This window comes from Pseudophryne corroboree, chromosome 1 (genome assembly GCF_028390025.1).
Source record: "Pseudophryne corroboree isolate aPseCor3 chromosome 1, aPseCor3.hap2, whole genome shotgun sequence".
Classification (NCBI taxonomy): Eukaryota; Metazoa; Chordata; class Amphibia; order Anura; family Myobatrachidae; genus Pseudophryne; species Pseudophryne corroboree.
Window position 1 is genome coordinate 296070467 of NC_086444.1, and position 26564 is coordinate 296097030.

General features: G+C 44.5%; 1 protein-coding gene across 1 annotated transcript in view; it reads left to right on the forward strand.

The window, feature by feature from the left end:
* TMEM116 (transmembrane protein 116) overlaps positions 1-26564 on the forward strand; it is a 135787-nt gene that overhangs the window by 71736 nt on the left and 37487 nt on the right. The window contains exons 5-8 of the mRNA XM_063964368.1: positions 18547-18639; positions 21320-21369; positions 23091-23168; positions 24184-24319. Of these exons, the coding sequence (XP_063820438.1) occupies positions 18547-18639; positions 21320-21369; positions 23091-23168; positions 24184-24319 (357 nt within the window). The remainder of the gene's footprint in view (positions 1-18546; positions 18640-21319; positions 21370-23090; positions 23169-24183; positions 24320-26564) is intronic.

Below are 26564 nucleotides of genomic sequence, written 5' to 3' on the forward strand. Positions count from 1 at the left end.
TTTTATTTTTTGTTTCACTTGTGCCTTTGTGCACATTTCGGTAATACTATATATTTGCTTAGATTCTATTTTGTGGATGGTCGCTGTCCTGGGCCCCCCGTAGGACCCCCACTATGCTGCATCCCCTGTTTCTTTGGACTGGGAGTCGGCAGGATTCCGCTCCTGTCCTTTTTGCAGCTGTCCTTTTTGTAGTATTATCATCTCTGTTTAATGTCAAAGTACTTTACGGCGTGGGTTCCCACGCTGCATCTTTTTTTCTTCTTTTCTTTACTTTCTCTTTTTTTCTATTTCCTTCCCTTGCTACTCTTCCTTCCCCTCCCTCAGTGTCTGACGTAGGGAAGACTATTGCGAAGCATTTAGGCCCGCCTGACAATGGGGATGAATGACCTACATGTAACTACCCTTAACGTCAAAGGGTTAAATGTTCCTGAGAAAAGGTCTAAACTTCTTAAATGGCTTAGAGATGAGAAAGTTGATGTTGCTTTTATTCAGGAAACACATTTCAAGATGGGACACGTGCCGTCCCTAAAATGTCACTATTATCCTCATGTTTTCCTGTCTAATAATTCTGCTGGTAAGACATTAGGCGTGGCTATATTACTGGCTCGCCACCTGCCTGTCCTTAATGTTGCTTCCCATAGAATAGCTGAGGATAGGGGGTTGCTGGTGAAATGCAATATACATGGTCAACGGTTTTCTTTCTAGAATATATACGCTCCCAACGCTAAACAACCTTCCTTTTTGTCCTCAGTTCTAGAGAATGCGGAACCTCTCCTGGAGGGGGGGGTGGTGATGGGAGGTGACCTAAATTGGACCCTAGATCCCAGCCAGGACAATTCTAAAAAGATCTCTTGCAGGCCGGAGAGGGAGCATAGGGGAATGAGGAGCGCCCTGCTCGACCACCAGCTGATTGACACATGGAGACTGACACATCCTACGGAGATAGATTACTCCTTTTTCTCACACCCACATCAGACATATTCCAGAATTGATTACTTGTTTCTGAGCCACCGGCACTTACACCTCCTTACTGATGCCTCTATAGGACAGATTGTGTGGTCAGATCATGCCCCAGTTAACCTCACTTTACGCTTGCCCCCCAGTGCGCATCGCCAATGGTCCTGGCGTTTTAACGACACTTTTTTGCAGGACGCAGACTGTCGGTCTAGAATCGACAACGCTTTAGATTCTTACATCTGTACCAATGACTTGGATGACATTTCTAAAGTCTCAGTCTGGGAAGCACACAAATGTGTCATTAGGGGGGTTTGTGTCCAGTTAGGATCCTTCCGTAAAAAACAGAAAGAGAAACTTCGGGGTGATTTATTGTCTAAAATACAATCTCTCGAGCTTCTACACAAGAAATCCCAAACCCCACAACATTATGCTGATCTCGAAGCTGCAAGGGCAGATCTGAATAAGCTTCTCTCTGATAGAGTCAGGTTTTCTTATCAGAAGTGCCGTAGCAGATACTACCAATGGGGCAACAAACCTGGGAAATTACTGGCCAAAGCCCTTAGAGAGCAACGCGCTCTTACTTTTATTCACACAATTAAAAATAGTCACGGTCAGCCCCAACATGAGACACCTCACATCGCTAGGGCCTTTAGGGCATATTATTTCACTCTGTATAACCTTTCTGGTCCGACCGGAAGACCTGACAAGTTGTCCCATCAAACAGCCATAGCTGACTATTTAAGGGCCTTAGACTTCCCCACGCTATCCATAAAAGAAGTGGAAGATCTAGATGCCCCTTTTTCCACTGAGGAGGTTCAGAAAGTCATTGAATCTTCTCCCAACGGCAGGAGTCCCGGCCCTGATGGATATACCATTGCTTATTATAAAGCTTTTAAAGAGAAATTAGTCCCTTTACTCACTAGAGCCTTTAATACTATATCAGAACAATCGCCTTTCTCCCCACAATCTCTAGAAGCCCATATTGCAGTTCTACCCAAGGAGGGTAAAGACCCTAGTCTTTGCTCCAGTTATCGGCCAATTTCACTATTAAATATAGACATAAAACTTTTTGCCAAGCTGATTGCAAACCGCCTTAAATTATTATTACCTGGTCTGATACATGGAGATCAAGCTGGATTTGTTTTGGGCCGAGAGGCTAGAGATAACAACTCTAAAGTACTCAGCATGATTCACTATGCCGGCCAGCTTTCATCCCCATCAATCATATTGTCTACCGATGCTGAAAAAGCATTTGACAGAGTTGACTGGGACTTTCTGGCTGGTATACTGAAGCATCTTGGGCTCGGTGGCGCCTGTCTTCACAGAATCCTATCTCTTTATACTTCCCCGTCCGCCAAAATTAGGATTAATGGCTCCCTTTCCGATTCCTTTCCTATTTCCAATGGCACACGTCAGGGCTGCCCATTATCTCCATTGCTCTTTGTCCTTTGCATGGAAACATTAGCTCGAAGCATTAGGGCTAACCCGAATATCTCGGGTTCGCTGGTGAAGGGGACTGAATACAAACTGGCTTTATATGCAGACGACCTACTCGCTATAATCTCAAAACCGGTCACTTCTTTGCCGAACCTGATGGTAGAATTTGAGAAGTTTGGAGCCCTCTCCAACTTCAAAATAAATTATTCCAAATCTATTGCCATGAATTTAACTACTCCTCCTGATATAGTAGAGGGGCTGAGACATGCCTTCCCCTTTACCTGGCACGATCACAAATTAAAATATTTGGGGGTGTTACTGACCAACGATTTATCTAAATTATTCTCCCTAAATTTTAACCCCTTATTGGCTAGGCTTCGCCTAGACTTCCAGAAATGGAAGACACTAAGACTATCTTGGTTTGGCAGGATTAATGTTGTCAAAATGAACGCCCTCCCTAGGATACTATTCTTTCTCCAGACCCTCCCGATACACATCCCCCTACTTTGGCTCCAAGACGTCCAGAATCTTATCCGCGCGTTTGTTTGGGGACGTAAGACACCCAGGTTTAAACACAACATTTTATTTAGGAGAAAACATCAAGGGGGGCAACAACTCCCACATATTTCTAACTACTACCACGCAGTACATTTGAATAGGATTCTGGAATGGACGCGGGCTAAAGACCGCAAACAATGGGTCCTGCTAGAGGAGGGCTGTCTTCCACATTATATTGAAATAGCACCTTGGCTTCCTACCCTTCCGAAGGTTATACACCCCACGGTCTCCCCCACGCTTAAATTATGGGCCACGCTGAGATCTCAGAGCCATATATCTTCCAAATGGTCCCCCCTAACCTCCCTTCTCCATAACTCCGAATTTACTCCAGGTCTTCAAGGGACAGCTTTTGCTCCATGGGCGGAAGCCGGGATTTTTAGAGTCGGTCAGCTGGTGAGTTCGGGTAGGGTGCGCTCCTTTTAAGATGTTCAGTCTTCTTGGAACCTACATAGCACTGAGTTTTGGAGGTTCCGGCAGGTTCACCATTTCATATCATCTTCTAAGAACCTCTCTGACATAACTAGGGATCTCACTGGGTTTGAAAAACTATGCACTTCTCCTAGTTCTCCCACACATACTATCTCACAAATCTATGCACTTATCATGGAAAACTTTTTCCTGCAACCTCCTACCTTCATGGCTTCCTGGGAGAGAGAACTGGTAGGGTTCCCCACGCAGATCAACTGGGATTCCGTATTCAACAACGCCCAGGCGAGTTCTCTATGCTTATCGACATTAGAGACCCTCTATAAACTTATATATAGGTGGTATAGGACTCCTATTGTTCTCAATAAAATGTTTCACTCTCTCTCGAATCAGTGTTGGAGATGCAAGAATGCCCCAGGGAGTTTTATACACATTTGGTGGGACTGCCCTCTTATAACTCCATTTTGGGCAGAGGTATTTAAGTGTTCCGAACTGATAGCGGGAGATGAGATCCCGAAAGATCCTGGTTTTTGGCTCCTCAATCACACCTCCGCAAAAACACACTCCTACAAACACTCCCTGTTGAGACACCTTAGCAACGCAGCAAAAGCGGTCGTTCCAATACTATGGAGATCCATCTCACCACCCTCGATTAAATTATGGTTCACAAAGATTGATTACTTCTTAGATATGGAAGGCCTTGTCTCCTTCTCATCTGGGAAAACCGTCAACTTTACAGCTATCTGGTTTCCCTGGTACGATTTTAAGGACACACCTTTGTATCGGTCCTACATGGTGACATGACCCCCCTCTTACTCTTATTCATATTTATACTTATATTCAAATTCATATTTCGATTAGGATATCATTATTATATGTCTCAGACCCTCATTTGGTGGAGACCCCCCGTCCCCGTCCCCGTCCCCCAAACAACCCGTCCTTACTGAGCAGACACTCACACCTGACTCTACCTATTCTAAATTTCCCCCTCCTTTCTTTTCTTCTTTCTTTTTCTCCTCTTTCCTAATTTCCTATGCTGTTTTGTTAAAATGTTCCTCTTTTATAAATTTTGATGTTGTAAGCGAAGCAGACAATTTATTTTTATACTTTGGACGCTCTATGTGTAGGGTGCTGATATGTGATGTCTTTGTCCTCACTTTTTCTGGAAAAGTATTGCTGTAATGTTTTGTCTGCTGCTTGAATTAATAAAAAACAGTTTACACAAAAAAAAGGACATGCACAGTTTAACAAACCAAGCACTTCAGCGACAGGGACTGCCACTTTTGTGGCTGAAGTGCTTGGTTGGGTCCCCACAAAACAAGCTACCAATGGGCTTAAGGCAGCTAACAATTTTTCTATTCAATGTTACATTTGGAATATGTAAGACTCAGACATAGCTAACATGGACACCCCTAGACTGAGACTCTTCTCAGATTTATAAAGTTTCTGTGCACACATTTTATTCTTAAGCCTTAGTTCTAATATGGTATGCATTACTGATCTGAGCTGCATTCTAGGACACAGTATCGAATCGTCTCCGACACCATTGGCCGGCTGCGTGACCCATGGGGTCACCTAAGCCGGCCACCATCCTCTGACGGAGATCCTGGCCTCATCCCTCTCCTGTAACGATGGTGACACGCCTCGGTTTGGAGAAACAGAGGCCGTCGCTGCCCCGTCGCTGACCCCACATCAGACTGTCAATCACTGAAAGTCTGATGCCGTACTGCAAGCAGTGTTGCAGACCGGTTCAGCACTTGCGCAGTACGGGTCTGCAACTGGCTTTTCTGTCACTGAGCTGGGCAGTGGATTTTACTGGGGGGGGGGGGGGGGGGGGGGGTAAAATCTGCCACTGCTTCTAGTTACTTATATGTCTACAACCTAATACATTTCACATGACACATGTGGAAACCTCCAGAAGGGCCACACATCCCTTTAACCTCAGTAGTAAGTTAAGGCCATACATTTAAGAAAAGAATAGCAATCAGTCATAACAAATTTGAATGTAACGTACAGTGGGGGTAATTACAAGTTGATCGCAGCAGGAATTTTGTTAGCAGTTGGGCAAAACCATGTGCACTGCAGGGGAGGCAGATTTAACATGTGCAGAGAGAGTTAGATTTGGGTGTGGTGTGTTCAATCTGCAATCTAATTTGCAGTGTAAAAATAAAGCAGCCAGTATTTACCCTGCACAGAAATAAAATAACCCACCCAAATCTAACTATTTCTGCACATGTTATATCTGCCTCCTCTGCAGTGCACATGGTTTTGCACAACTGCTAACAAAATTCCTGCTGCGATCAACTTAGAATTACCCCCAGTGTTGCTAGCTCAAACTAATAAACACTGTAGGTGACCAGATTTTCCACCAGCTTTGAAATTAGGTGTTAAACTAGAACAGGAACAATACTTCTAATATGCCCCATAATCAAGAATGACTGTAGAACTAAGCATAATCAACAAGTGTTACCTACCATGCCCAGCATGATAACCCCTCACCTTACTTAATGAGGTAAGCAGAAATGGCACTGCTCCTTATGGTGAAGGATGGAGAGACAGTGGCAAACGCAAGATTTCTAGAGGGGGGTTTCAAAATGCAATCCACAATCTCCCACTCTGCGGAACATTGGAGCAAGTGTGGGAGTCTGGGGGAATGGTAGAAGAACCCAGTAACGGCCATGGACATTAATGTAAACAATGGCCTTTTTGTATATTGTATACTGGATGTTGAATACAGTATTAATATTTAAAACTATAGGTTGTCTATAGTGTAGGCTGTATAGGCTGTATCAAACATATTTAAATCATATAAATAAGTTAAGTGGTCAGGAAAAGGTTAAACATACCATAAGAAATAAATACATAAATATATACCATAGAATATATACAAATAGAACCAGTACTGCACTTTCTAAGCTACTATCTGGTCCAGTACACTAATTGTGGACTCAGCAGTGGCGTAACTAGAAGTTTTTCTCCCCCAAGCCAAAAAATTCTTCGCCGCCCCCCCCCCCCCCCCAATCCCCCATAATTGGCACTATGAAAGGGACAAACATGCGCGCGCCGCCAAAAAGGGTGTTTGGCTTCGTTGGAATGGGCGTGGTTTTGCATAAAGGGGCGTGGTATTGCAGGAAAAGACTTCCTTATACCCCCAGTTTTGCAAACTGCACGCCCAGACGTTAGCCACCACTGGAAAGAAAAATAATCCTGATTCATGCCCCTTACATTATTTGTCATTTTTCCTCCTTATAGTAATGCCCAGTATACATTATGCCACATACTGCAATGGCCCTTAGACATTATTCCACGCACAATAATGCACATGACACAATATGCACACACCATAATGCCCCCGACACATTATGCCACACACCGTATGCCTGTGACACATTATGCCACACACCGTAATGCCTGTGACACATGACGACAGGAATCGCAATGCCCGTTATACATTATGCTACACACTGCAATGCCCCTGATACATTATAGCACATACAATGTCTGTGACACATTATGCCACGCACCGTAATGCCTGTGACACATTATGCCATACACCGTAATGCCTGTGACACATGACGACAGGAATCGCAATGCCCGTTATACATTATGCTACACACTGCAATGCCCCTGATACATTATAGCACATACAATGTCTGTGACACATTATGCCACGCACCGTAATGCCTGTGACACATTATGCCACACACCGTAATGCCTGTGACACATGACGACAGGAATCGCAATGCCCGTTATACATTATGCTACAATGCCCCTGATAGATTATAGCACATACAATGCCTGTGACACATTATGACACACACTGCAATGACCCTGAGACATTATACCACATACCACAATGCCCGTGATACAGTATACAACACACAGTAATGCCCGACACATTATGACACATACCGCAATGTCCGTGATACATTATGCCACACACTGCAATGACCCTGAGACATTATACCACATATCACAATGCCCGTGATATAGTATACCATACACCATAATACCTGTGACACATACCGCAATGCCCGTTATACATTATGCCACACTGCAATGCCCCTGAGACATTATACCACATACCACAATGCACGTGATATAGTATGCCACACGCCGTAATGCCTGTGACACATTATGACACACACCGCAATGTCCGGTATACATTATGCCACACACCGTAATGCCCATTACACATTAAGTCCTACAGTAAGGCTTCTAATTACTTTTAAATTACCTGCTCGTTGCCAGGGGTTTCATGCTCTTGGTTCCATGCACGGTGCCAGGGGTTTTCATGCTCAGGGTGTCATGCTCGTTGCCAGGTGTTTCATGCACTGGGTGTCATGCTCGTTGCCAGGAGTTTCATGCACTGGGTGTCATGCTCGTTGCTAGGGGGTAGTGCTTGTTGCTAGGGCTGTGCTCCCAGTGCCACATATGTCCCCAGTGCCACATATTCCCCCACGGTGCCAGGTACTCACATGCCCCCAGTGCCAAATATAGCCCCCCCTCCCCCAGTGCCAAATATAGCCCCCCCCCATGTGCCAGGTACACATGCAGTGCCATATATCCCCCTCAGTACCCCCCCAGTGCCATATATGCCCCCTCAGTGCCATATATGCCCCCACACTTCCCCCCCAGTGCCATATATACCCCCTCAGTGCCCCCCCAGTGCCATATATGCCCCCTCAGTGCCCCCTGTGCCATACATGCCCCCTCAGTGCCATATATGCCCCCTCAGTGCCCCCTGTGCCATACATGCCCCCTCAGTGCCCCCTGTGCCATACATGCCCCCTGTGCCATACATGCCCCCTCAGTGTCCCCCCCCCCCCCCTCGCTGCTGTGAAGGAGGGACAAGGAGGGCACAGCGCGCGCCTCTCTCATGTCCCTCCTGCATCTCCGTCTCTCTGGTCTAATAAAGGAAGTGCCGGTTCGTGAGCCAATCAGAGCTCACGAACGGCACTTCCATTATTAGACCAGACGGACGGAGACGCAGGATGGACACTGGAGAGGCGCGCGCGGCGCGCTGTGCCCTCCGTGTCCCGTTACAGCAGGGAGGGAGAGGAGACAGCAGATTGACATGCGGACGCTCGTCCCCATGTCAATCTGCTCTAAATCAGTGGCGGCGCCCCTGCAGCCCCTCGCCCCCAAGCCACCGCGAGGGCTGCGGGGGCAGTAGTTACGCCACTGGGACTCAGATTCACACACACAGAAAATTTGGTAGAAGAAGCTGCTACCACTGGGCATGTGTAGCAGCACGGCTCTGTCCTTTAAACTGCATGTTGTGGCAGCAGCTCTAGCTATCGTATTATATACCATTGCTGTTGTTGTCATAATTTTAGCCAATGGGCAAGAGGATGGGGGTTTCCGTGCAACAGGAAACCCTCTCTGAGTTTGCCTATGCGAGATGACATGTGGTGCATACTACGCAGCTCTATATCTTTGATCCTTCTGTGTGTGTGTATCCCTGGAAGACATGACATGACTTGAACATTGGCTACTAAAGCTAAATAATAAGATCAACTTCAGCCTATTCTGTGTTGTATAACCCGCTGAGGGTCACTTGTGGCCATGTGGCATAAAGCGGAAATTAGAGATGAGCGCCTGAAATTTTTCGGGTTTTGTGTTTTGGTTTTGGGTTCGGTTCCGCGGCCGTGTTTTGGGTTCGAACGCGTTTTGGCAAAACCTCACCGAATTATTTTTGTCGGATTCGGGTGTGTTTTGGATTCGGGTGTTTTTTTCCAAAAACACTAAAAAACAGCTTAAATCATAGAATTTGGGGGTCATTTTGATCCCAAAGTATTATTAACCTCAAAAACCATAATTTACACTCATTTTCAGTCTATTCTGAATACCTCACACCTCACAATATTATTTTTAGTCCTAAAATTTGCACCGAGGTCGCTGTGTGAGTAAGATAAGCGACCCTAGTGGCCGACACAAACACCGGGCCCATCTAGGAGTGGCACTGCAGTGTCACGCAGGATGTCCCTTCCAAAAAACCCTCCCCAAACAGCACATGACGCAAAGAAAAAAAGAGGCGCAATGAGGTAGCTGTGTGAGTAAGATTAGCGACCCTAGTGGCCGACACAAACACCGGGCCCATCTAGGAGTGGCACTGCAGTGTCACGCAGGATGGCCCTTCCAAAAAACCCTCCCCAAACAGCAAATGACGCAAAGAAAAAAAGAGGCGCAATGAGGTAGCTGACTGTGTGAGTAAGATTAGCGACCCTAGTGGCCGACACAAACACCGGGCACATCTAGGAGTGGCACTGCAGTGTCACGCAGGATGTCCCTTCCAAAAAACCCTCCCCAAACAGCACATGACGCAAAGAAAAAAAGAGGCGCAATGAGGTAGCTGTGTGAGTAAGATTAGCGACCCTAGTGGCCGACACAAACACCGGGCACATCTAGGAGTGGCACTGCAGTGTCACGCAGGATGTCCCTTCCAAAAAACCCTCCCCAAACAGCACATGACGCAAAGAAAAAAAGAGGCGCAATGAGGTAGCTGTGTGAGTAAGATTAGCGACCCTAGTGGCCGACACAAACACCGGGCCCATCTAGGAGTGGCACTGCAGTGTCACGCAGGATGTCCCTTCCAAAAAACCCTCCCCAATCAGCACATGATGCAAAGAAAAAGAAAAGAAAAAAGAGGTGCAAGATGGAATTATCCTTGGGCCCTCCCACCCACCCTTATGTTGTATAAACAAAACAGGACATGCACACTTTAACCAACCCATCATTTCAGTGACAGGGTCTGCCACACGACTGTGACTGATATGACGGGTTGGTTTGGACCCCCCCCAAAAAAGAAGCAATTAATCTCTCCTTGCACAAACTGGCTCTACAGAGGCAAGATGTCCACCTCATCTTCACCCTCCGATATATCACCGTGTACATCCCCCTCCTCACAGATTATCAATTCGTCCCCACTGGAATCCACCATCTCAGCTCCCTGTGTACTTTGTGGAGGCAATTGCTGCTGGTCAATGTCTCCGCGGAGGAATTGATTATAATTCTCCACATTTTCTGGATGTAACCTCGTACGCCGATTGCTGACAAGGTGAGCGGCGGCACTAAACACTCTTTCGGAGTACACACTTGTGGGAGGGCAACTTAGGTAGAATAAAGCCAGTTTGTGCAAGGGCCTCCAAATTGCCTCTTTTTCCTGCCAGTATAAGTACGGACTGTGTGACGTGCCTACTTGGATGCGGTCACTCATATAATCCTCCACCATTCTATCAATGTTGAGAGAATCATATGCAGTGACAGTAGACGACATGTCCGTAATCGTTGTCAGGTCCTTCAGTCCGGACCAGATGTCAGCATCAGCAGTCGCTCCAGACTGCCCTGCATCACCGCCAGCGGGTGGGCTCGGAATTCTGAGCCTTTTCCTCGCACCCCCAGTTGCGGGAGAATGTGAAGGAGGAGATGTTGACAGGTCGCGTTCCGCTTGACTTGACAATTTTGTCACCAGCAGGTCTTTCAACCCCAGCAGACCTGTGTCTGCCGGAAAGAGAGATCCAAGGTAGGCTTTAAATCTAGGATCGAGCACGGTGGCCAAAATGTAGTGCTCTGATTTCAACAGATTGACCACCCGTGAATCCTTGTTAAGCGAATTAAGGGCTGCATCCACAAGTCCCACATGCCTAGCGGAATCGCTCCGTGTTAGCTCCTTCTTCAATGCCTCCAGCTTCTTCTGCAAAAGCCTGATGAGGGGAATGACCTGACTCAGGCTGGCAGTGTCTGAACTGACTTCACGTGTGGCAAGTTCAAAGGGCATCAGAACCTTGCACAACGTTGAAATCATTCTCCACTGCACTTGAGACAGGTGCATTCCATCTCCTATATCGTGCTCAATTGTATAGGCTTGAATGGCCTTTTGCTGCTCCTCCAACCTCTGAAGCATATAGAGGGTTGAATTCCACCTCGTTACCACTTCTTGCTTCAGATGATGGCAGGGCAGGTTCAGTAGTTTTTGGTGGTGCTCCAGTCTTCTGTACGTGGTGCCTGTACGCCGAAAGTGTCCCGCAATTTTTCTGGCCACCGACAGCATCTCTTGCACGCCCCTGTCGTTTTTTAAAAAATTCTGCACCACCAAATTCAAGGTATGTGCAAAACATGGGACGTGCTGGAATTTGCCCATATTTAATGCACACACAATATTGCTGGCGTTGTCCGATGCCACAAATCCACAGGAGAGTCCAATTGGGGTAAGCCATTCCGCGATGATCTTCCTCAGTTGCCGTAAGAGGTTTTCAGCTGTGTGCGTATTCTGGAAAGCGGTGATACAAAGCGTAGCCTGCCTAGGAAAGAGTTGGCGTTTGCGAGATGCTGCTACTGGTGCCGCCGCTGCTGTTCTTGCGGCGGGAGTCCATACATCTACCCAGTGGGCTGTCACAGTCATATAGTCCTGACCCTGCCCTGCTCCACTTGTCCACATGTCCGTGGTTAAGTGGACATTGGGTACAACTGCATTTTTTAGGACACTGGTGAGTCTTTTTCTGACGTCCGTGTACATTCTCGGTATCGCCTGCCTAGAGAAGTGGAACCTAGATGGTATTTGGTAACGGGGGCACACTGCCTCAATAAATTGTCTAGTTCCCTGTGAACTAACGGCGGATACCGGACGCACGTCTAACACCAACATAGTTGTCAAGGACTCAGTTATCCGCTTTGCAGTAGGATGACTGCTGTGATATTTCATCTTCCTCGCAAAGGACTGTTGAACAGTCAATTGCTTACTGGAAGTAGTACAAGTGGGCTTACGACTTCCCCTCTGGGATGACCATCGACTCCCAGCGGCAACAACAGCAGCGCCAGCAGCAGTAGGCGTTACACGCAAGGATGCATCGGAGGAATCCCAGGCAGGAGAGGACTCGTCAGACTTGCCAGTGACATGGCCTGCAGGACTATTGGCATTCCTGGGGAAGGAGGAAATTGACACTGAGGGAGTTGGTGGGGTGGTTTGCGTGAGCTTGGTTACAAGAGGAAGGGATTTACTGGTCAGTGGACTGCTTCCGCTGTCACCCAAAGTTTTTGAACTTGTCACTGACTTATTATGAATGCGCTGCAGGTGACGTATAAGGGAGGATGTTCCGAGGTGGTTAACGTCCTTACCCCTACTTATTACAGCTTGACAAAGGGAACACACGGCTTGACACCTGTTGTCCGCATTTCTGGTGAAATACCTCCACACCGAAGAGCTGATTTTTTTGGTATTTTCACCTGGCATGTCAACGGCCATATTCCTCCCACGGACAACAGGTGTCTCCCCGGGTGCCTGACTTAAACAAACCACCTCACCATCAGAATCCTCCTGGTCAATTTCCTCCCCAGCGCCAGCAACACCCATATCCTCCTCATCCTGGTGTACTTCAACACTGACATCTTCAATCTGACTATCAGGAACTGGACTGCGGGTGCTCCTTCCAGCACTTGCAGGGGGCGTGCAAATGGTGGAAGGCGCATGCTCTTCACGTCCAGTGTTGGGAAGGTCAGGCATCGCAACCGACACAATTGGACTCTCCTTGTGGATTTGGGATTTCAAAGAACGCACAGTTCTTTGCGGTGCTTTTGCCAGCTTGAGTCTTTTCAGTTTTCTAGCGAGAGGCTGAGTGCTTCCATCCTCATGTGAAGCTGAACCACTAGCCATGAACATAGGCCAGGGCCTCAGCCGTTCCTTGCCACTCCGTGTGGTAAATGGCATATTGGCAAGTTTACGCTTCTCCTCCGACAATTTTATTTTAGGTTTTGGAGTCCTTTTTTTTCTGATATTTGGTGTTTTGGATTTGACATGCTCTGTACTATGACATTGGGCATCGGCCTTGGCAGACGACGTTGCTGGCATTTCATCGTCTCGGCCATGACTAGTGGCAGCAGCTTCAGCACGAGGTGGAAGTGGATCTTGATCTTTCCCTAATTTTGGAACCTCAACTTTTTTGTTCTCCATATTTTATAGGCAGAACTAAAAGGCACCTCAGGTAAACAATGGAGATGGATGGATTGGATACTAGTATACAATTATGGACGGACTGCCACGGTTAGGTGGTATAAAAAAACCACGGTTAGGTGGTATATAATACAATTATGGATGGACGGACTGCCTGCCGAGTGCCGACACAGAGGTAGCCACAGCCGTGAACTACCGCACTGTACACTGGTTGATAAAGAGATAGTAGTATACTCGTAACAACTAGTATGACGACGGTATAAAGAATGAAAAAAAAACCACGGTTAGGTGGTATATATTATAATACAATTATGGTTGGACGGACTGCCTGCCGAGTGCCGACACAGAGGTAGCCACAGCCGTGAACTACCGCACTGTACACTGGTTGATAAAGAGATAGTAGTATATTCGTAACAACTAGTATGACGACGGTATAAAGAATGAAAAAAAAACCACGGTTAGGTGGTATATAATACAATTATGGTTGGACGGACTGCCTGCCGAGTGCCGACACAGAGGTAGCCACAGCCGTGAACTACCGCACTGTACACTGGTTGATAAAGAGATAGTAGTATACTCGTAACAACTAGTATGACGACGGTATAAAGAATGAAAAAAAAACCACGGTTAGGTGGTATATATTATAATACAATTATGGATGGACGGACTGCCTGCCGAGTGCCGACACAGAGGTAGCCACAGCCGTGAACTACCGCACTGTACACTGGTTGATAAAGAGATAGTAGTATACTCGTAACAACTAGTATGACGACGGTATAAAGAATGAAAAAAAAACCACGGTTAGGTGGTATATATTATAATACAATTATGGTTGGACGGACTGCCTGCCGAGTGCCGACACAGAGGTAGCCACAGCCGTGAACTACCGCACTGTACACTGGTTGATAAAGAGATAGTAGTATACTCGTAACAACTAGTATGACGACGGTATAAAGAATGAAAAAAAAACCACGGTTAGGTGGTATATAATACAATTATGGTTGGACGGACTGCCTGCCGAGTGCCGACACAGAGGTAGCCACAGCCGTGAACTACCGCACTGTACACTGGTTGATAAAGAGATAGTAGTATACTCGTAACAACTAGTATGACGACGGTATAAAGAATGAAAAAAAAACCACGGTTAGGTGGTATATATTATAATACAATTATGGTTGGACGGACTGCCTGCCGAGTGCCGACACAGAGGTAGCCACAGCCGTGAACTACCGCACTGTACACTGGTTGATAAAGAGATAGTAGTATACTCGTAACAACTAGTATGACGACGGTATAAAGAATGAAAAAAAAACCACGGTTAGGTGGTATATATTATAATACAATTATGGATGGACGGACTGCCTGCCGAGTGCCGACACAGAGGTAGCCACAGCCGTGAACTACCGCACTGTACACTGGTTGATAAAGAGATAGTAGTATACTCGTAACAACTAGTATGACGACGGTATAAAGAATGAAAAAAAAACCACGGTTAGGTGGTATATATTATAATACAATTATGGTTGGACGGACTGCCTGCCGAGTGCCGACACAGAGGTAGCCACAGCCGTGAACTACCGCACTGTACACTGGTTGATAAAGAGATAGTAGTATACTCGTAACAACTAGTATGACGACGGTATAAAGAATGAAAAAAAAACCACGGTTAGGTGGTATATAATACAATTATGGTTGGACGGACTGCCTGCCGAGTGCCGACACAGAGGTAGCCACAGCCGTGAACTACCGCACTGTACACTGGTTGATAAAGAGATAGTAGTATACTCGTAACAACTAGTATGACGACGGTATAAAGAATGAAAAAAAAACCACGGTTAGGTGGTATATATTATAATACAATTATGGTTGGACGGACTGCCTGCCGAGTGCCGACACAGAGGTAGCCACAGCCGTGAACTACCGCACTGTACACTGGTTGATAAAGAGATAGTAGTATACTCGTAACAACTAGTATGACGACGGTATAAAGAATGAAAAAAAAAACACGGTTAGGTGGTATATATTATAATACAATTATGGATGGACGGACTGCCTGCCGAGTGCCGACACAGAGGTAGCCACAGCCGTGAACTACCGCACTGTACACTGGTTGATAAAGAGATAGTAGTATACTCGTAACAACTAGTATGACGACGGTATAAAGAATGAAAAAAAAACCACGGTTAGGTGGTATATAATACAATTATGGTTGGACGGACTGCCTGCCGAGTGCCGACACAGAGGTAGCCACAGCCGTGAACTACCGCACTGTACACTGGTTGATAAAGAGATAGTAGTATACTCGTAACAACTAGTATGACGACGGTATAAAGAATGAAAAAAAAACCACGGTTAGGTGGTATATATTATAATACAATTATGGATGGACGGACTGCCTGCCGAGTGCCGACACAGAGGTAGCCACAGCCGTGAACTACCGCACTGTACTGTGTCTGCTGCTAATATAGACTGGTTGATAAAGAGATAGTATACAATACTACTAATATACTGGTGGTCAGGCACTGGTCACCACTAGTCACACTGGCAGTGGCACTCCTGCAGCAAAAGTGTGCACTGTTTAATTTTAATATAATATTATTTATCATGTACTCCTGGCTCCTGCTATAACAACCTGCAGTGCTCCCCAGTCTCCCCCACAATTATAAGCTTTATATACAATACATTGATGTGCAGCACACTGGGCTGAGCAGTGCACACAGACTGAGTCACTGTGTGACTGTGTATCGTTTTTTTCAGGCAGAGAACGGATATATTAAATAAAACAAACAACTGCACTGTCTCTGGTGGTCACTGGTCACTGTGGTCGTCAGTCACTAAACTCTGTCTGCACTCTCTTCTAATCTACAGTATCACAGCAATCTCTCTCTCTCTCTCTCTTCTAAATCTAATCTAAATGGAGAGGACGCCAGCCACGTCCTCTCCCTATCAATCTCAATGCACGTGTGAAAATGGCAGCGACGCGCGGCTCCTTATATAGAATCCGAGTCTCGCGAGAATCCGACAGCGTCATGATGACGTTCGGGCGCGCTCGGGTTAACCGAGCAAGGCGGGAAGATCCGAGTCGCTCGGACCCGTGAAAAAAAAAGTGAAGTTCGTGCGGGTTCGGATTCAAAGAAACCGAACCCGCTCATCTCTAGCGGAAATAAGAGCTGGGAATGAAAGCATATAAAGCAAAGAAAAAGGCCGGCAGAGATATAATGCTTGTATGGCCTGGTGGCTGCAGATCAGGTCCAGAGTTCCGCATAAAATCCTAGGGCCATTACTAGTCTACATACAACCTTTTATATATGCACATTGGTCTAAAACAAAGACTTGTGATTGTAAAAGTTTCTGATTTCCTTTTACAGATGATAATGGAAGAGGCTGATTCTTTGGGGAATACTGTATTTTTGCACAGACTAGCTAGAGCTAAAATTAAACATGAAAGAAAATAAGTGGCTAGTACTCTTAAAACAGGAAAAATGTGAATATATAAAAACGCCTTTAACGTCATGTCTGTGTTTATTTACTAGCATTGTTAAATAAAAGGAATTGTACAAAGCAATATTCAGAAAAGTTAAACAATCAAATAAATATAATAAATAATTGGTTCAGTTCAAAGCACAAACATTTATTGAAGTGTTGAATTATGAAGTGTAGGGGACAGAAAGGAAGAAATGCCTGGTCTGCGTTAAGTGGTTTGAGTTTGTTATGCATTCTGTCAAGTACCTTGCAACTGCTGGAAGTAAGATAAGGAGGGACAGCGTGGTGACACAGTGGTTAGTAGTATTGCTTCACAGTGCTGAGGCCAATTCAGTTTCTTCTACTCAGAAACCTTGTGAGTGGAGTATGTACTCTGGTTTCCACCCACGGTTCAAAAAGATACTGGTAGCTTAACTGCCTGATGACAAAATGGACCCCAGTGTGTGTATTTCTGTGGTAGACAATTAGGGCGGGATGTAATGAAGTCAGAGTTCGGCGGCCATGCGTGATGCCGGCCGAACGGGGACGTTTTTTAAAATGGGCAATCAGGTACAAGTCATGGTTTAGCCTTGTACATGATTGCCCCTTTAAAAAACATCTGAGTTCGGCCAGCATCTTGCACGAACGCCGAACTTAATTACATACCGGCCTTGGACTGTAAGCTACAATGGAGAACTGACTTATGTGAATGATGAAATATTCTCTGTAAAAGATGTTAATATGGTGTCATTATATAAATAATAATAATTGACACACTATCTGTGGTTATCAATTGTTTTAAAGAGCAGAATATTGTCTTCCAAGTAAGTTGTTTGAACAAGGAAGCTGACAAAATACAAAAACAGAGGTAGATCCCAAATAGCCAATAGCCAAACCCAATGGGGGCTCATAAAGTGGTTAGATAATGACGTTGCAAATACTCATAGTACCAAGTCAACATCCATCAGTATTTTACATAAGACCTCTTATCTCTTATGCATCTGATTGCTCTCTGTCAGAAGTGACTCTGAATCATTGGTGGATCTCTTTGCATATATAAGTATAATTGCTGAACCCTACCACAAGTGTGGAAAATGTCTACACTCCTAGCTCTGATCTTGCCCCATTCTTCTGAAACGTAAGAAAATTACATACCGTATAACTTAATCTCCAATGCAAATGGGAATTGAGAAAAGTGAAGCACTTTACATAAAGCATGGGAGCGCAGTAATATCCCAAGAATGAATATATGAAGTATTGTGGTTATAGGACTTCTACATAATGCATTTCTTACCCAAAAGTCCTGGTATCACTTGTATGTATGAGTGGCTACCCTCTCACAATACAGTAGCTTGCTGGCATGGCCTAGTACCAGGATGTGGGTATACCACTATTGTGGTTATATTGTGACTTAATTTGAGTCATTGCCGGAGGGGTAAATTAGTGAGTTTGTGCTAATCTTGTAACAATTACCAAAGGGAGTACATTGAAAAGTATATTTGTCCATAATGTAGAATTGTTCCCAAAATAACAATCAAAACAATGTCCTTTATTCCAATATCAAGATATTCCTATGTCTCAGTCAAGAAAAACAATAGAACAATATACTTTAGTAAACTAAAAAATAATATTTCCCAACCAAACAGGCACAACCCTGTTAAAACCTGATAAGTGAATTGGTTATGAAATGTTAGATGCTCTCACCTCTAGGTGTTCATGCAAAATGTATTTTGTAAACTTTTTATTCTGTTGTACAGATGTTCTATCTTTCCACCTTCTATTACACATTGAACTACACATGGCAGACCTACAGTAACATGTGGAGAAGACTGAGGAACGAAGTGTATACGGTCAGTTGATATATTGATTAAAATCGTTTTTAATATGCATTGATCCAGATATAATTCTGTAATATGATTCCTGGAAGTCTTACAGCCTGATACTCTGATCGATCATTTCCATGTTTCGGCATATATAATAACTTAAAGAATAGGTACAATTTTAACAGTTACACAAGGAAAGCCAGTAAAACACAATACAAAACAATCAGCAATGGAACAGAAACTAAATAAAAGGTAATAAGGAAGCAGAAAGAAGGGAAATGGAAGTGAAGGGAAGGATGCTTACGTGGGGTCCTCAATGAGCAATATTCCTGAGAATCCTTTAAACCCACCCAATAAACCAGGTCAAAATGAATTTGGAAAATCTATAGGAGGTTGATAGTAATGTCCTCCATATCCATATACAAGTCAGTATGGTTGAACCACTCCTGAATGAATGGAGCTAGAGGAGATTTCCAGTGCGTCTGGATCACCGCCTTGGCTGCATTGTTCAAATATCTATGCACTGATTTGTTGTATTTAGAGATGGGTATGGATGTGAAATTGAATAGTCAAAATCTATAATCTGTCGGACTATCTGAACCACTACAGATGGAGAAAAACCTTTGTCAAAAGGCAGTGATCCCGGGACACGGCCACCAAATATGATATGGTGAACCGGAGGAACCCCCGAATGCCAGCAGAGATCAGGGGCAGAAGGAAACATACCATGTAACACTGTGGGGCTGTGCTAGCAACTGGATAGGAATTTGTAGTACTAACGGGAACTTTGGGAACTAACGTGAGTAAATTGGAATAGTTTTTCTGATTGGGAGTCCTCCATAAAAAAAATAGCATTTTTTAATACCTTGAAGAAACAAATCATTTCAATGTTTCAGATTGACTGTTTGCATCTCTAACGTGTTTAACCCCTTTGTCCTTTTCTTTTGTGAAAAAGCAGCTGCAATATGATAGTTAAGAGCTGATTGGCTGGCTCTCTACACTTTATTTATCTCCAAGGCTTAGTACATAGTGGGTCATTCCGAGTTGTTCGCTCATTGCCGATTTTCGCTATGCTGCGATTTGTTGCAAATTGCGCATGCGCAAGGCACGCAGGGCGCATGCGCTTAGTTATTTAACACAAAACTTAGCAGTTTTGCTGTGGCTTCTGCGGCGCTTTTTAGTCGCACTGCTGTTCGTTAAATGATTGACAGGAAAATGGCGTTTCTGGGCGGAAACTCTGCGTTTTCCCGGCGTTTGCAAAAAAACGCAGGTGTGTCTGGGAAAAACGCGGGAGTGTCTGGCCGAACGCAGGGCGTGTTAGTGACGTCAAACCAGGAACTAAACAGACTGAGCTGATCGCAATCTGTGAGTAGGTCCAGAGCTACTCAGAAACCGCTAAGAATTATTTAGTAGCAGTTTTGCTAATTTTTCGTTCGCAATTCTGCTATGCTAAGATATACTCCCAGAGGGCGGCGGCCTAGCGTGTGCAATGCTGCTAAAAGCAGCTAGCGAGCGAACAACTCGGAATGAGGGCCATAAGCCCCTCCACTTTATCTCTTGTTAAAGCTTAATACATTTGGGCCTGACCTTCAAATTCTTAATCAAATCATGAATCAATAAGTTCCAAAGGGGTTTACTAATGAAGTTGATGTAAGCCCGTTACCTAACATTTCCACGACAGAAAGCTCTTGTTTCAGCTTCTCACAGTTTACCAAGACGTAAACATTGGAGAAATCACCTTTTTATGGTACTTACTGCTGTCCACATAGACCTGTATGTGGAGATGGCAGCTGGACTGAATTTACTAAAAAGCAAAGCCACTGGCTAATGCCATCTTGACATGGCTTTAGCTATACTAGGTAAGTGGGACCAGCAAAGCTGGAGAGACTCATGGGTGGATGTCAGCTGGCAGCTACAATATGCATTGATTCATAATGATAGTTATTGCCATGTCTTGTTAAATATACCCTTAGGGGGATATTCAATTAGCTGCAGGGTTTACCCCGTGACTAATTGCCGGCAAAAATTCCCGTGGCACGCGGAAAGGCTATTCAATTAAACAACCTTTTCCCTGTGTTTAATAAATGGAATTCACACAAGGAAACCCACAGATTCCGCATAATTTGCAGAAACAAACTTTTTATTTTCCCCTTGCGTGACCTAGATCTGTGGGTTTTGCCACAGACTTTACGATGTGAGGTTTAGTCCAACTGTGGGGACTCGTGCGGGGTATTCACTGCTAATTGAATATCTCCGGTGTGGCAATTAGTGGCGTGGTTTATTGAATTCCCCGTTAGTGAGGGTTTTCTGACATTCCCTGGCAGTCTAACATGGCTGGCAAAAGGGTAATGTGAAATGCACATGCAAGGCTGATGTTTGTTTAATACGATGGGCACCCAGAAAAGTTTATGTTTTATCGGCACTTGTTAAAAAGAGTCAAGTGGAAATCAACATGATCACTTGTGGCCTTTACTATAACTGCTTACTAATGAACTCTGTATGGCTGCCAGGGAGGACAGTGCTCACTCAGTAAGAAACTTAAAAAAGGACAAAGTTATTGTATAAAAGAGAAAAGAAAGAAAATAACTCTCACATCAGCTGTAAGTGATTTTGACATTTCATTGTGTAGAAGATGTCAAGGTCAAGTTGAAGAATTAGTGAGTCATAACCAATATCACATACTGACAACTCTTCTCTTCCCATGTAGATTTCAGACACGGAGTGTTGCATTGGAAGAATAACAACAGTTCTATCCAGGTAATAAAAAAATAAAAAAAAGATAATACAATATAAGTATGTTTACAACAATAGCCATGATCAGGATACTCGCTAGTGATATTGCTAGGTTTGGTGTGCAGCAAAACTAGTGATCGTTGGTAGCAACTATGGGAGCAATTACCCGTACACACTAAGCAATGTAGGCGATTTGTCGTTATGGCAAATGGGCCCGACAATGCTCCAGTGTGTACCCAGCTTTACAGTCTATGGGCTAAATGTAGTAAGGTACAAGAAGCCAGAGGTGTGGGAGTTTGTGCGAGAATGCCCATATTTTTAAAGTGGCAATCATTTACAAGCTAAAACTAACTTGGTTTTGCCTTGTATATGATTGCCACTTTAAAAATACAGGCATTCTCATACAAACTCATGCACCTCCAGTTTCTCGCACCCTGGGGGTCATTCTGGTGTGGTCACATTTGCTATCACTGCTGCTTCCTTGGAAGCAACAGTGATAGTGCTGTATGTAAATGAAGCAGGAGGCGGCTATTACAAGCAGACACCTCCTGCTGCACTAGTGATCTAAAATGCAGCAAAGTATCAAAGCACCAATCATCCTAGATCACTAGTGCAGCACTCCTGCTGCATTAGTGATCTATGATGCAGCAGAGGATCAAAGCACCCATCATCAGACAGCTTACAGCACCCATGGTGCCATGCAAGCCGCCTTCACAAAGGCCAGGAAATCTCCATCCTACGACAGAGATACCTGTCCTCTTCCCAGCCCCTAAATGGCGGTGACATGTCTCCATTTTCTCAAAGCAATTGAAGATCTGCCAATGACAGGCTACTCTACCCTGAGTTCAAGGTGATTCCAGAACAGGGGTCAGTAAATCACTATGAGCACAAGCAAACAAAACCTATTAAATATTTTATGTGTTAAAGAGGGGGGGATAATTAAATAATAGCAGATTCCAAAGTATAACAGATTATCAATTTAGCTCAAGTTCATATCATTACAAAACACCTCACATCCACTACGAATTTCATCTGACAACCCATGTGGTGCTGTCAGTCGAATTAGCATGGGTAACTTCTCACCAGGCCTGCCAGCCTACTTTTAAGTATTGCCATTGTAATCTCAGCTTGCCAGCTGGGTTGAAATGGGGCTAGTGTTTTATCATTATCTCACTAGAATTATAGAATGAGGTGATCTCTCCAACACGTAACTCATGGGGTGGAAGAAAAGTGCTTTTTTATTAAGCTTACACTTTACTATATGACATACATTGGGTCACTATACCACTAGTCGGGATCCCGGATATGCAGTGCCGACGGAATCCCGACTAGCGGAGAAATATCGACACTGGAATCCCAGCGCCACAGCCTTTCTTCCCTCTGTGGGTGTCCACGACACCGATAGAGGGAGAATACATCCTTTGGCAAGCGCAGTGAGCCACCGTGCCTGCAGCGTGCCGAGCACAGCAAGCCCGCAAGGGGCTTGTTGGTGCTCGCCCCGCTACCAGGATAACGATGCCCGGGATCCAGCTGTCGGTATACTGACAGTTGGGATCCTGCCCACCGGTATTACATACCGATCCCTGTACATTGTATATATTTAATACATTTTAAACTTGCAGCATATTTATTTCAGTGCCTTTCTAATTATAAAATGGAGCTGTGTTATCTTTTGCAGCCTACAACTTGATAGTATGCATTATCTCTCTCATACTGCCTTTCTGATTGTATTGTATTTGTTTCAGTGTCGTTCCTTTCTTGTTCACTGTTCCTGTTCTGATTTTTGGGAACATTAAGCAATGCTTCAGGAACACCAACCATAGGTAATCCCACCAAATCATTACCAGATTATGTGACAACATAGTCAATATTGTGGATGGCTGTCATCGAGAGTACGCTAAACATAGACTACAACACTGTGTGCATTGGCTATCATTCACTATCAAATGCAGACCACCAAAAATCGCAGATGGGTGATTTTTGCCCATCTGCACATGCGCTGTGGTTGCACAGCACACGGGGATGAGATGTGGCATTGCGGGACGCTACAAACGAGGGCTGGCCGGTGCCGTTTTCGGGGTGGCTGCGTGTAGTCACATGCAGCCACTCCGATGGAAAGATGGCGGCGGTGCGCCTGCCTTGGCAGCAAGGCTGCGAAGGCAGGGGGTCGTCCACAGTTGCTGCAACCTCAATTAAATTGCGGTCGCAGCCGCCGGGCGGGACGGTCAGCATGCTGGGTGGCATTACCCTGCGCTGGACGACCCCCAGCATGTGATAGAAGCAGTTGTAGAGTCTGACTTTTAGCAGAATCTGCTACTCTTACTGAAGAGGATCCTTAGCAGTGTCGGACTGGGGCATGGAGGGCCCACCAGGGAAATGCAGTGGTAGGGGCCCAGATTGATAAATATATAAAGTAAATACTGCTAGTGCATGCATGATAATGTACTATTAATAACAGCAATACACTGTAGAAAGTACACCATAATCCTGTGAAGTAAAAAATTATGTAACATATGAATAATGTGTAGATCAAGGGCAAAATCTGATCCCTAGAGGAGGGGGGCACCAGGGGTTTCCCCTGGTTCTTAGACTACATGCGAACACCCCATTACGATCCAAGTATGCCCGTTTGGATGCACTTGAAGAAGTAAATGAAATCCATGTTTGTACATTGATCATAAACGCGTAGGCATGGACCCACAGTGAAAACACACAAGATACGTTCTGCAAAATGACTTCATTTGTTCAATTCTGCATCAGCTCCCACAGTATGTGTGTATTCTACAGTTTAAATAAATATTAACTATATACTATTTGTCTTGTCTTGATTCCATGTAGCTGCTTGGTGCTGAATGTTGGATCCCAGATCACGACAAACCCCACAGCCAATACTACAAATGTCTGCAGAGCCTTGCATTTCTATACCAAAGCAATTTTTCTATCTACATTCTTCCTTACAGTAATATCCATTCTGGTATGTATTAGCAGCCAACCCAACCTTCTTAGTGCTCCTTTTCCAGTTGCATCAAGTGGGCATCTATGTGATAGATTGTTATCATTCATCTCAAACAAGTTCATATACAGTAGGTCAGTGTTTACTGGGTGACAACCTATAATTGTCTGCTGTCAATGATGACTCAAATACTTCATACTGTATTTGTGTTCAAATACAGACCTGTTGATGTAATGGATCATGAAATACGCTAATTGACCCGGTTTTGTTTTTGACTGACGCACACAATTTAAAATACTGGTTCTAAAATCTTCTTACATGCTTGTAAATGTACTGTAGCTAAGGGCCCTTAGGCCTGGTAAAGGTAATTAGAAAATTATTAGCTTTAGACTCGTGTACTTAGAAACCAGGAAACTACAGTAAATCTGGTCTCAGAGCACTTACTTCCAGCATCCATTTGTCATGGATCTCAATTCATGTCAATTCTACATTTTCTCGCCTCTATCCTGTTCATGTATTATTATAATACACAATTACAGTAGCCTCATTATGCAAAATATCACAGAATAAAAATTAAATGTATTACTAACAGCATGTGTTTTTATAAATATAAATAGATAGATATCCTACCTGTTCCATGATAAAACATGGCAGAACATGTGTTATATAAAATAAATGGCATGCAGTCATTAGCATTATGGTTAGAGTTGCTGTTGGGGGTTGCCATTACTTTTAGCATTAGGGTCAGAGTTGCTGTTGGGGGTTGCCATTACGGTTAGTGTTAGGGTTTAGCGTTGCTGTTGGGGGTTGCCATTACTGTTAGTGTTAGGGTGCAGAGTTGCAGTTGGGGGTTGCCATTACTGTTACTGTTAGGGTGCAGAGTTGCTGTTGGTGGTTGCCATTACTTTTAGCATTAGGGTCACAGTTGCTGTTGGAGGTTGCTATTACGGTTAGCGTTAGGATTTAGAGTTTATGTTGGGGGTTGCCATTACTGTTAGCGATAGGGTTTAGAGTTGATGTTAGTGGTTGCCATTACTTTTAGCATTAGGGTCAGAGTTGCTGTTGGGGGTTGCCATTACGGTTAGTGTTAGGGTTTAGAGTGGCTGTTGGCAGTTTCCATTACTGTTAGTGTTAGGGTTTAGAACTGCCTTTGGGGGTTGCCATTACTGTTAATGTTAGGGTTTAGATTTGTTGTTGGGGGGGTTGCCATTACTTTTACCATTATGGTCAGAGTTGCTGTTGGGAGTTGCCATTAAGGTTAGTGTTAGGGTTCAGAGTTGCTGTTGGGGGTTTCCATTATTGTTATTGTTAGGTTCAGTGTTGCTGTTGGGGGTTGCCATTACGGTTAACGTTATGGTTTAGAGTTGATGTTGGGGGTTGCCATTACTTTTAGCATTAGGGTCAGAGTTGCATTTGGGGGTGGCCATTACGGTTGGTGTTAGGGTTTAGAGTTGCTTTTGGGGGTTGCCATTACTGTTAGGGTTTAGAGTTGCTGTTGGGGGTTGCCTTTACTGTTAGCGATAGGGTTTCGAGTTGCTGTTGGGGGTTGCCATTACTGTTAGTGTGAGGGTGTAGAGTTGCTGTTGGGGGTTGCCATTACTTTTAGCATTAGGGTCAGAGTTGCTGTTGGGGGTTACCAGTACAGTTTGTGTTAGGGTTTAGAGTTGCTGTTGGGGGTTGCCATTACTTTTAGCATTAGGGTCAGAGTTGCTGTTGGGGGTTGCCATTACGGTTAGCATTAGGGTCAGAGTTGATGTTGGGGGTTGCCATTACCTTTAGCATTATGGGCAGAGTTGCTGTTGGGGTTTGCCAGTACGGTTAGTGTTAGGATTTAGAGTTGCTGTTGGGGTTGCCATTACTGTTAGGATTTAGAGTTGCTGTTGGGGTTGCCTTTACTGTTAGTGTTAGGATTTAGAGTTGCTGTTGGGGTTGCCATTACTGTTAGTGTTAAGAGTTGCTGTTGGGGGTTGCCATTACTGTTAGTGTTAGGGTTTAGAGTTGCTGTTGGGGGTTGCCATTACTGTTAGCGTTATGGTCATTGATGCTGTTAGGGTTGCCATTACTGTTAGGGTTAGAAATGAGAAGAAAAAGCAGTATGTCATGTTCTAGTAATGTTAACATAATGGGAGGGAATGTAATAGGGTATGAGAATCAGGATGTAAGAAATTTTGTGACAGTTTTCCTGAAAGTGGCAATGATTTACATGGCAAAATCAACCATGATTTCCTCTTTAAAAACAAAAACAGGAAGTCAAACTTCAAGATCA